The sequence below is a fragment of the Thalassophryne amazonica genome, chromosome 19 (genome assembly GCF_902500255.1).
Source record: "Thalassophryne amazonica chromosome 19, fThaAma1.1, whole genome shotgun sequence".
Classification (NCBI taxonomy): Eukaryota; Metazoa; Chordata; class Actinopteri; order Batrachoidiformes; family Batrachoididae; genus Thalassophryne; species Thalassophryne amazonica.
The window spans coordinates 31,530,698-31,543,549 of NC_047121.1; the positions used below are offsets into that span (position 1 = coordinate 31,530,698).

At 42.0% G+C, this 12,852-nt stretch overlaps 1 gene segment (V, D, J or C); it reads right to left on the reverse strand.

The window, feature by feature from the left end:
* Positions 1 to 12,852, reverse strand: part of LOC117532004 — a 38,247-nt gene that overhangs the window by 4,723 nt on the left and 20,672 nt on the right. Inside the window, 2 exon segments of the C gene segment in view lie at positions 1,770 to 1,805; positions 9,589 to 9,598. Of these exon segments, the coding sequence occupies positions 1,770 to 1,805; positions 9,589 to 9,598 (46 nt within the window).

Here is a 12,852-nt window from a genome sequence, read left to right on the forward strand (position 1 = left end):
AGAACTCAGAAATATTTTGGGCAAACAGCCAAATCTGTTGACTGCTGCAGTTCTCTCTTTGCTACAAACTAAATTCTGCTGCTAAAACATAAGTCATTCTTCAGAATGGACAGATTTTGTTTGTCGGCATACAATGAAATGTCTAAAAGTTGATTTTTTTTTTTTTTAAATACTGCCTGATTTTTTTCCCCACAGGCACATTCAGTTTAAACAAAGCTCAGTTAGATTTTTTTCTGCAGCTTTTCTTACCCAAAACGGTGAGTTTAGTTCCAGCTCCAAAATAAGCCTCGTTGTAAGAACACAGAGCTTTTTGTGTGCAACAAAAACTCTTCCTGTACGCTCGAGTTTGTCGGTTTTAAATCATTTTCACATTCTTGTTCACACATGCAGACTTACACTTTAATCTGGTTTCCAATAAAAACCAGTTCATTTAAATTCACCCTGTAAACATCAACCATTTTTATATGTTTTATGGAAATGTTAATATTTTTTATTGGATTCAGAATGAAAAATGTGTCAAACACTTTAGCTTTAGATTTTTCACATCAGATTTGAACATTTTAATAAAACATGAATATTAGTGAGCTTTATGTTCATTTCTTACCTAATACTGTTAATCTTGTTCCACCACCAAAATGAGCCTCGTAGGTACCACCGGCACAGTGCACGTAATCAGTACTAATATCACCTCAACATGCCAGTTTTGGGGGGGTTGGTCATCTTTTCTATTTTTGCTAGAGTTTTTTCACAGTACAAACTGTTAAACACCACTTTTGCTCAAAATACAAAAAGCTTGTGCTCCTTTTTAAATCTGTTCTAAAACTGTTTGTCTGCAGCCAGCCTGCAGTCTGGATAAATGTTTTTCCTTCTGATGCAACAAAACAAGGTTTTTTTACTCACCGAGAACCGTCAGTTTGGTCCCTTGACCGAAATAGGCTTCGACATTGACATGGTGTTGACACTTAATGTCAAAAAGCGCTCAGCGGCTCATAAAACCCACAAACCAAACTACATTTTTGAAAATGTGCCTTTACGGACACATCTTTTCAAGTCATTCCTTTGTTCACTTACCCAAAACTGTCAGTTTTGTTCCTTTTCCAAAAATTGCTTCGTAGGCGTTGTCACAGTGCACAAACACAAAGCATGAAACTCTTCTGTTTGTCTGGAGTTTTTCATCTAATACCCATCTTTACCAAACCTTTAAACCAACATCAAATTGACTAAAATACAGTATTTAAACAACATATTTACCTAAAACCGTCAGTTTGGTCCCTTGACCGAAATAGGCTTCATAATTCACACAGCAATGAATCTTAACGTCAAAAAGCACTCGGTGGCTCAAATAGCTAAATTTAAGCACCTTTTTGAAAATGTGACTCTATGGGCACATCTTTTCAAGTCATTCCTCCGTTCACTTACCCAGAACTGTCAGTTTGGTTCCTTTTCCGAAAAATGCTTCGTTGACGTTGTCACAGTGCACAAACACCGAGCATGAAACTCTTCTGTTTGTTTCTGTTTTTTTCATCTCATATTTATATTGATTAAACCTTTAAACCAACATCAAAGTGACTAAAATACAGTATTTAAATGACATATTTACCTAAAACGGTCAGTTTGGTTCCTCCACCAAAGTAAGCGGGGTCAGTGTAGGTCACAGTGTTCTGGGTTCTGCTCAATAGTTCAGATTTCTCTCTCTCACTGATTATCACTTCTTTGTCAAACCAATCGTTCTGATATTTTCAGTTTGCATTATTAAAGCTCCGACTTACCCAAAACAGTGAGTTTGGTTCCCTTTCCAAAGTAAGCTTCAGTTCCAGAGTCACACTGAAAGTCTCCTTAAACAAAAAGTCACTCAGATCTCCACGATCAAGCAACTGACACCAACCCGAGGGTGAAGAAGGTCCAACGTGCATGATGTCTGACATTTGAAAGTGTTCATCATGTTTACTAAAGAAGATCTCCATGAGCTCCACATGTGCATTAAAAGTCATTTTTTAAACTTTATTTCTTGCATATGTTGAGTGTTGGTGTGTTGGAGCAGCCTGGTGTCCTACACGCCTTCAGGTAACCCGTGTTTTGTGCTTCAGAGAGTCTGCAGCACTCTGCACAGTGGCTGTTAATGGTAGGAGGTTTTTGTACAGCGGCTCTATGGGACTGTATCACCGTGGCCCCCTGTCCCCACGGTGAAAAAGCACCGCACAAAAATATGAACCTTCTCGTGTTCTCGCCTTCCCCCCACCTGTTGTTTTTACGTATCTAAACCTCCATCTGTGAGTCTGGCTGCAGCTGCTCCAGCACCACCGAGCCAAACTATTTCTGTGACAGCTAAGAAAAGAAACAGCAAGCTCAGAAAGGAAGAGCAAAACTGTTTCTGTTGTTTGTTTGCAGCCACTCACAGGAAGTGACATCTTTGTCTTGGTCACACCTCTTTGTTTTCCCGCCCAGGTATCCTTAGATCATGTGAATGATACAGAGATGGATTCTCACTTGGTTGTATCACTTTTTTCTTCAAAGGAAACTGTATAAAATATCCTGTTAAATGGGTTAAAGCAATGAAATCAATGAATTATGCTCAATGTTAGACAACTGCATCATGGCAATGGATTTATTTGGTTGGGAGCAGTGGTGGCCAGCCTATAGGGGGCTTTTGGGCGCCGCCCTGCCAGATGTGGAGCGGAAAAATTATAAAATATATTGTTTAAAAAAGTATTATCAGTGTCAGTTTTACTTAATAGTATGTGTCTACATGTAATCTGAATTATTAAAACAACATTTCCACCAACTGACTGTCATTCAACAGTGCATTTATTTCCAATGACAGGTCACTCAAAGAGCCCCTTGAAGTGCAGCAAAATGACCAGTTGTGTGTGGAAAAATAATAAATATTTGGCCAATCAGCATCGCCAAATTTATTATCTTGGGGGTGATAGAATTTTTGCCCCTGGGCCAATTTTGTGTGGTTCCTAAGGAACAATAATAAATATTTGGCCAGTCAGCATTGCCAAATTTAACGGCTTGGGCAGGGCAACCCGCAATAAAATTTTTGCCCCTAGATTTATGAAAGTGCTGCTATTTTTGGCGGAAACAAAAGCCCTACTGGACTCAGTTGAAGAACTTTGGGATGCAGTTTTTGGGAGGTGCGGGGAACCTAGGACAAAGGAGCAACTACAAACAGCTGCACACTGGCGGCGCTCATGTCGGCAGCTCGGAGTTTGGTAGGTGAAAAAGAAACAGCACAACGCCAACAATAACCAGCTGGCAACTTTCTGGCTTTAAGAAACACTATAAGAAATCAGGAAAAAAAATTGTGGCAGTCAGTAACGGTTACTTTTTTAGACCAAGCAGAGGGAAAAAAATATGGAATCATGAAAAACAAAAGAACGCTCCAACACATCACTAGTATTTTGTTGCACCACCTCTGGCTTTTATAACAGCTTGCAGTCTCTGAGGCATGGACTTAATGAGTGACAAACAGTACTCTTCATCAATCTGGCTCCAACTTTCTCTGATTGCTGTTGCCAGATCAGCTTTGCAGGTTGGAGCCTTATCATGGACCATTTTCTTCAACTTCCACCAAAGATTTTCAATTGGATTAAGATCCGGACTATTTGCAGGCCATGACATTGACCCTATGTGTCTTTTTGCAAGGAATGTTTTCACAGTTTTTGCTCTATGGCAAGATGCATTATCATCTTGAAAAATGATTTCATCATCCCCAAACATCCTTTCAATTGATGGGATAAGAAAAGTGTCCAAAATATCAACGTAAACTTGTGCATTTATTGATGCTGTAATGACAGCCATCTCCCCAGTGCCTTTACCTGACATGCAGCCCCATATCATCAATGACTGTGGAAATTTACATGTTCTCTTCAGGCAGTCATCTTTATAAATCTCATTGGAACGGCACCAAACAAAAGTTCCAGCATCATCACCTTGCCCAATGCAGATTCGAGATTCATCACTGAATATGACTTTCAGCCAGTCATCCACAGTCCACGATTGCTTTTCCTTAGCCCATTGTAACCTTGTTTTTTTCTGTTTAGGTGTTAATGATGGCTTTCATTTAGCTTTTCTGTATGTAAATCCCATTTCCTTTAGGCGGTTTCTTACAGTTCGGTCACAGACGTTGACTCCAGTTTCCTCCCATTCGTTCCTCATTTGTTTTGTGGTGCATTTTCGATTTTTGAGACATATTGCTTTAAGTTTTCTGTCTTGACGCTTTGATGTCTTCCTTGGTCTACCAGTATGTTTGCCTTTAACAACCTTCCCATGTTTGTATTTGGTCCAGAGTTTAGACACAGCTGACTGTGAACAACCAACATCTTTTGCAACATTGCGTGATGATTTACCCTCTTTTAAGAGTTTGATAATCCTCTCCTTTGTTTCAATTGACATCTCTCGTGTTGGAGCCATGATTCATGTCAGTCCACTTGGTGCAACAGCTCTCCAAGGTGTGATCACTCCTTTTTAGATGCAGATGAATGAGCAGATCTGATTTGTTGCAGGTGTTAGTTTTGGGGATGAAAATTTACAGGGTGATTCCATAATTTATTCCTCAGAATTGAGTGAGTCCGTATTTTTTTCCCTCTGCTTGGTCTAAAAAAGTAACCGTTACTGACTGCCACAATTTTTTTTCTTGATTTCTTATAGTGTTTCTTAAAGCCAGAAAGTTGCCATTTGAAATTACTTTAGTTTTGTGTCATGTCTGTGATCTGCTTTTTTTCTACAAAATTAAACAACTGAATGAACATCCTCCGAGGCCGGTGATTCCATAATTTTTGCGAGGGGTTGTACATCATGAAGCATTGTGTCACTTTTAATCTGCAGAAGTCACTACAAATTTAAGTATAATCATTCTAAAACCAAGCCAATAGAATCATACTTTATTTTAATTAATTGTAATCCCATATCTAGCCTGTAGAGGTCAGTGTATGATAATGACTTAAAGTTGATATGCTTTCATCCTGTCACTGATAGGTCATTCGCAATGTTGTCAGTTTCTCACGCCTCCACTTAGACATGAAGTGACAGTAACGTGCACAGAGAGTGCATACCCCCACCAAGACCACATATTGCTTGAAACATGCTTCAAACATATTCTCCATCCTGGATCCAAAAGATGTTTCAGATCAAATTCAAAATAAAATCCCTCATTTTCTGGAACATTATCTATCCATACATCAAATTTCAACAACATCCTCTCAAAACGTTTTGACTTAAATGTTCCTATGTGCCAAGCATTCCTCTAGATCTCACTTCAAGAATATACATTCTGAATAATTAAGAAAGTGAATCATGCATTTGTTGGAACATTATCTGCTCAGCAAATTTCATTGAAATCTGTTGCTTACATTTTGAGTTATCCTACTAACAGACAAATGCCGGTGAAAACATCACCTCCATAGATGTCATAATAATATATTGGCTTGAATTTAATCAAAGGCAAATGGCAGACTTGAGGCTGGATCGTAATATTTAAAAGACTGGTTTTCAAATTGAAAGCGACAGAAAATCCCAAAGTGCAGTGGGCTTCTAAGCAGAGGGCCATTGGTTTGAGATGGAAAATATTATGACATTACTAGACTGATCTGTTCTATAGTGAACAAACATTGTAGTCCTTTCATGTCTGTCAGAATTGGGACTATAATATCTTTTTTTTTTTTTTTTTTGCCTCTCCAGTAGCTTTCCTTTTTAATCCTTCTGCTCTTCTCATGGAGACTTTGTGTGCTTTAGACATATCCCATGGATATTTTTAACTTTTCAACACTACCAGGAGCCAGTTTTTTCACTTATACAAGAGAGGAACTACTGGCTCTGAAAACAAAGGGACAAGCCGGAATTCGACACCCCATTCCAGGAGACAAAGGGGCTGGAAGGCCGGGGCTAAGCTAAAGGCTAGGCTAGTAGACAACCGGAGGCACTACAAACCATCAATTCCCTCCGTGATTATGGGAAATGTGAACTCACTGCCAAAGAAGATTGATGAGCTGTCCACACTGAAGAACAAGAGGATTTACCGTGAGAGCAGCTTGTTAATGTTTACGGAGACGTGGCTAACCCACCTTGTACCGGATGCTAACATGGACCTTCTGGGATTCACTGCTGTGAGAGCCGACAGAGACACTAAAGCATGCGGAAAAAGCAAAGGTGGGGTCTTATCATGTATGTTAACAGCTGCTGGTGTAACCCAGGACACCTCTCTGCAAAACAGTCTTGTGCTGCAACAACCTCGAGCTGCTAGCTGTTAGCCTACGGCCATACTATTCCTCTGAGAGCAGATGCAACCACTGCATGTGAGAAAATTTACGATCACAGTAAGGCTGCAGACAAAGCACCCTGAGGCACAGATGATCATTTCTGGGGATTTTAACCATGCAACTTTGGACTCTACTTTGGCTGCATTTCACCAGGTTGTGGACAAGAAACAACAAGAAGAAATAGGACAATTGACTTACCGTATGTTACTGTGAGGGATGCATGCAGAGTCACACCCTTACCCCCTCTAGGGAAGTCTGATCACAATCTGGTTCACCTACAGTCACAGTACACTGCCCTGGTCCAAAGGCAGCTGGTAACCACTCGCTCCAACAGGAGGTGCTCCTCTGAAGTAGAAAGTGCCCTGAGAAACTGCTACAATGCCACAGTCTGCGATGAGCTGATCAACCCGCACGGTGAGGACATAGAGGGGCTGACACACTGTCTCACGGATTATGTTAACTTCTGAGCTGAGGAAGCTTCACAGCTGAGGAAGCTTCATCCCAGGAAAGCAGCAGGATCAGACAAGGTGTGTCCTTGTCTACTGAAGACCTGTGCGCCTGAACAGGGAGAACCGTTACAGTGCATCTTCAACCTTACCCTGCAGCTAGGGAGAATGACCACCGTCTGGAAGACTTCATGCATCATTACAGTTCCTAAAAAGAACCGGCCCAGTGAGCTGAATGACTTCTGTCCAGTGGCGCTCATTTCTCATCTGATGAAGTCGTTGGAGAGGCTCTTCCTCGACTTCCTCAAACTCCAGGTGTAACATGCCAGGATTGCCTGCATTTTGCATATAGGGCAGGTGCCGATGTGGAGGATGCCATCCTTTATCTGCTACACCAAGTCCACTCGCACCTGGATAAGAGAAACAGCATAGTGGCGATTCTCTTTCTGGAATTCTCAAGTGGCTTCAACACCATCCAGCCCCTTGTACTCCAGGACAAACTGAACAGGATGGGAGTGGACCCCTGCCTGGCCACATGGATCTCACGCTACCTCATCGACACCCCGCAGTATGTCAGGCTGAGGGACACCATGTCTGACAGTGTGACCAGCAGCACTGGAGCACCCCAGGGCATGGTGCTGGCCCTCTGCTCTTCACCCTGTAAACCTCTGACCTCTGCTACAACTCTGAGCTGTGTCACATCCAGATGTTTGCAGATGACACAGCCATTGTTGGATGCATCAGGGATGACAGAGAGGAGCAGTACAGGAGCCTAGTGAAGGACTTGGATGCCACAGCCAACCATCTACAGCTCAACACCTTAAAGACAAAGGAGCTAGTCATTGACTTTGGGAAGTCCAGACCAAGTCCTCAACCAGTTCTGATCCAGGGAGCTGAGGTGGAGGCTCTGGATTCCTGCAAGTACCTCGGGCTGTGGCTGGAAAGCAAACTGGACTGGACAACCCACATTAACCACCTGAACAGGAAGGGACAGAGCAGGTTGTACTTTCTGAGGAGGTTGCGGTCGTTTAACACCTGCAGGAAACTCCTGTGAATGTTCTACCAGTCCGTAGTAGCCAGTGTCCTCTTTTACACGGTAAAAGAGGACATGGTGTGCTGGGGTGGGGGGGCAGCACATCCAAGAAGGACACATTCAGGCTGGACAAACTGATCAGGGGGGTGAGCTCTGTAGTTGGCATGAAGCTGGCCTCTCTGGTGATGTGACAGAGAAGAGACATTGCTGTGAGAACTCCGTGGATCCATGGAATTTTGTGGCTTTCATCATGGGGTGGGGGGGGGGGGTGTTCGTGTTGTACTCTGTAATCATGATCGTCACTGAGTTTTTAAAATGCCTATCGTAAAGCGTTCTTTTTTTAACGACATTGTGCAAGTTTTTTAAGTCCGTGGACACTGATCTGTATACAGATCAGTGTATATAGATCAGTGTGCGCGGACCTCCGCGGAGAAAAATGCCTCACTCAAAGTGTGGCTGTTACGACAGTTGCCTTAAATGACGACTGGCTGGTTGCTACGGTGACGTTGTTTGCCTCCTGCTCCAAGACGCCGTTTTTAAGCTAAACATAGCATGTGGACATTGCATACTTTTAGAGGTATCGAGTTTTTAAAAGAAGAATTTTGCGGCATGTCTGTGTCACAAAGCGACGTCGGACAGAGGGAAGATGGCGAGAAAGATGCTTTGAAGAAGTTTGATAAGGACTCAAAATACATGTCGTCTTCATGAACACACCCGAAAGGGAAAAGAAACGGGAAAAGCAAACTGCATCTTGTACCATCAGGGAATATGGTAAGAATACTTTTTTCTCCCTGGAAAATAAACACTGTGCTGTTCAAACAGGATTTCACACAAGATTATGTGACCTTTTTATTAATGCAGACTTTCTTTATCAGGAGATGCTGAAAATGTATCATTAGATACATAATTTTGTTTCTGGGGCCCCAGGGGCCATCGTTCGTTGTCGTCTTTGAAAGCCGGGTCAAATCAAAAACTCAATACAAAAACAGTTGACTTTGTGAGAAAAATGTTCACGAGAGGAATTTGGAGTTTAAAAAGGAAAAAGGTTTCAATTTGAAAAATCGTCAAAGGAAGTTAAATGCACCTGTACGTTTAACTTTACAAAAGTTGAAAAAGTTATTTGTAGCAAAAGGAAAAAGTAATTTCTTGTTGGTGCGCACAAACAAGAAATAAGTTTTAAACACCATGTGGTTGTAGACAAAGAGTCATAAATCTTGACGGCTGAGGCGGCGTCTGGACCCAAGAAGAGGTGGGCACGTAAGAGAGAAGAGAAGCAGGCAAAATGGAAAAAGCTCCACGCCCAAGAATTCTGGGTACTGTAGTTTTCTTCTTTGTTCCTTTGTCTAGTTTTCTAATAAATCAGCATCTGTTATTCTTAAATTCCTGCTTACAAACCAAGCAAGTCCTGTATTGCAAACTCCAGTAAACAAGGTTTTCCATGGAGATACCACAAAACACAATAGTTATATACATATATATATATATATATATATATATATATATATATATATATATATATATATATATATATATATATATATATAAATCACTGGCCACTCCCAGATTCCTGCTCTAAAACCAAACAAGTCCTGTAGGATAACTCTTGTTACTGGTTTTCCATGGAGATACACACACAACACAATTATATATGAAAAAGCACACTAGATAAACTTTCCACAATGAGGAGAGTACAAAATACCAGATATATATAAATCTCACATGTAAGGTTAAATGTCCACATGTTGTTTCTTTTCTTTTTTTTGTTACAACAATAAAACGCACTTTTTAAACATGGTTACACTTTAACACTGCACGAGTTGGTCACATGCCCTTCCCCAATTCATCCAACAGGGGTCACTCTTGTTACATGGACTGGGTTTTTGTCATGATTTGCCCCTGCTCTGTTTGCGATCATTATGATTTGCTGTCAGTTTGTCTTTGTTGAGTTCTTTTGTCTGCTTTTTTGATCATCTGTTTTTTTTTTTTTTTTGCTTTGTCACAGCTGCTGGTTTTCAGTTCATTACACTTCAACCACATGTTGAGTTTCATTCTGGTTTAGTTTAGCCTTTGATCCACTGTCTTTGATTTTTGTTCATTATTGCTTTTGTCGCAGCTTGTTTTCTGTTCATCTTACTTCAGCCACATGTTGAGTTCCGTTCTTGTTTAGTTTTGATCCACTGTTTTTGTTTGTTTCTTGATTGCTTTTGTCACTAGTTTGATTTGTCAGGTTTAACACATTAGTCTTCAGTTGTATTATTCATGTCAGTTCTGTTCTAGTTTTGGGCCTTTAAATTTCTGGATGTCTGCTTTTCTTTTCATGGTCAAGTATTAATCTTTTCTTGTAAAGAGTCCATGTATCCTTTGTCCATTAGTTCTTTCCCAGTCTTGTTACATCTGTATTGTTAGTTTATGGTTATTAGTTATGTCCATGTTGTCTCTGCACTCCCCTGGCTACACTCCTCATCTCTGTTCACATATAATCACGCCTAGTTTCACTTGTATCACTGTCTCCCTCTGTTCCCTGCACTCTCTTGTCCTGCACTTCCTCGTCTCTGTTGGCCACGCCCTGTTTTGTCTGCCATCTTGTCACTGCACTCTCTTGCCTCACAGTGTCTCATCTTTGTTTGTCCATACCCTCCTCCTGCCTGCTCACCACACCTGCTCCAAATCACTTCCTAATTAAAACACTGTGTATTTAAGCCCTGCTACTTTTCATGTCTCTTGCTTGTTCGTTGATGTCCCTATCTCTGTTCCTGCTCACATACTATTGTTCTTTTTCTAAGCCATAGGTCCTTGTTGCAGACCCTGCCTGTTTTTTCTCAACCTCACCTTTTGTCTTGCCCTTGAAACTTGGAATGCTGTGCTCTGACCTCAGCCTGTATTTTTGACGACACTTTTGTATTACATCTGCCTGTATCCTCGTCTCACCGACTGCCTTTTTGTGTACCAGACCCTCTGTCAGTATTTTTGATAAAGACTTCTATATCCAACCACCTGTCTGTGAGTTTGCATTGTGCCTCCTGCCTTCTGCTGTGCCCTGCGCTCCTGAGAACCATGACAGTTTTGAATTTCATCACAAAATGTGAACTCTGTCAATTTGTGGTCAATTTTGACCAGAAAAACTGGACTGTGATCAACAAGTTGATGGCAATTCTTCAGTGAGATGTACTTACTGGAATCTTGTTGTAAAGACATATTTCTAGGACTTTTGGGGGCAGATATGTCTTTCTGTGGTATGTTTTTTTTATGAGAGAGGAGCTGGCACATCTGGTTTGGGATCTTGATAAGGGATTCACACTCTTGTGAGGAATGCACTTTAGAGAATCTTAAATCCTGGAAAGGGTGGGGGTTTATGACACTGAGCCATCCTGTGTTGGCTTCGAGGGTCTCCCTTTGACACCTGGAGATATACCAGGCCTTGCTGTGTTGAATTTCTTCTTTTGAAGAAAATTCATGACCTCTGCTTGATGAAAACGTAGGACATTGAATGTTGGTACAGCTTTCCACTACAACACCTGTTCCTCGTCTTCTGTTCATGACGTGTGTATTTAAGCCTCACCTTGTTCACTCTTTCCCTGCCAGATCGTTGCGCCTTCCCACCTTTGCTTCCAGCCCTTTTCTTCTGAGTTGTGTTTTGATTACCCTGCTGCGTTTTTTGAACTGGCTGCCTGTTCTCTGGACCATTTTGCCTGATGTTTCTGATACCGTTGCTGATTTTAGACTGCCTTCTTGTGTCCCGAACCTTCCTAGTACCTTCAGTAAAGCGTTTTAAATGTGACCCCTCTTTGTGTCACAGACCTGGATAGAACGATCTGGCCAAACATGGACACAGCAAGCTCAGACCCATTTCAGTTGGCAGTACACACACACATTCACACAGCTGGCTCAACAGAAGGACAAACTATCCACGCTGTGAACTGGCCAAATGCAGAGATACCGTGATGACCTTGTTAATCACTCAGGTCGGACAACTGGTGGCTGGTGGCCAGACTGCATCATCAAGCCTCTCCAGCAACACAAACAGAAACCACCATCAGCCCACTTCCAGGATCAGCGGCATTGCCACCGGCTTCACCTTTAACTCTCCTTTTTGCAATCAACTCTCCCACCTGGAGTGCTTTTCTGGAGAGTCAGGTGACATCAAGCCTTTCATCACTCAATGTGAGTTACAGTTGAACTAATGGCATCCATGTACAAGATCTCCACAGGGAGGCCTCAGGGGAAATTACTCCCACTTCTGGTCTCCAAATGCCTTTGGTCTCACCTCTCTTTGGACTTTGTGACAGGCCTTCCAGTGTGCAATGCTAATTCTATGGTATTCACTGTCGTAGCCCGGTTGTCAAAGATGGCTCATTTTATCCCATTGCTTAAGCTTCCCTTGGCTAAAGAGACAGCCGTGGTCATGTTCTCTAATGTGTTTAAGTCACACAGTTTGACGTACTGTCCTGTGGCATCTCTTGATTTTGGTGAGAATTCTGCAAGCTGCTTGGGGCCTCTGCCAGCCTCACATCTGTGTATCACCAACAAGTGGGCAGACGGAATGACTTAATCAGGAGTTGGAGAAGAGGCTCCGTATTCTGGCTTCACAGCACCCCGCCACATGGACTACAAAGTTAAGTTGGATCGAACTTGCACACAACCGTATGCCAACCTCTTCCACCAGGTATTCACCGTTTGACATCATTTATGGATTTCAAGCATCAATGTTTTCATCCACAGACTGTGATTCCCCTATTCCATCTGCCCTAGCCTTTATCTAGAGGTGTAGCAGAACCTGGGAGCGGGCACGGCAAGTTCTTCTTTGCTCATCAGCTTCCTACAAGGCTGCTGCTTGTCGGACCTTTTCGCATCACTAAGGTTGTCAACCCAGTCGCTGTGCATCTTAATTTTCATCCTGTAAAAGGCACAATTCTTCAACACGACAATGCTCATGCACACATCCCCAAACTAACGTGGAGACAGAGCGGTGCAATCAGGAGTTATCTGGGTTGAATATGCCCACAACTGTTTCCAGTCTCCTCCACTAGATTGTCACCATTCTGTTGTTTATGGTTATCAGCCTCTTGTCTTTCCTGAGTTGGAGGAAGAACTGGTGGTACTGTTTGCTCACACA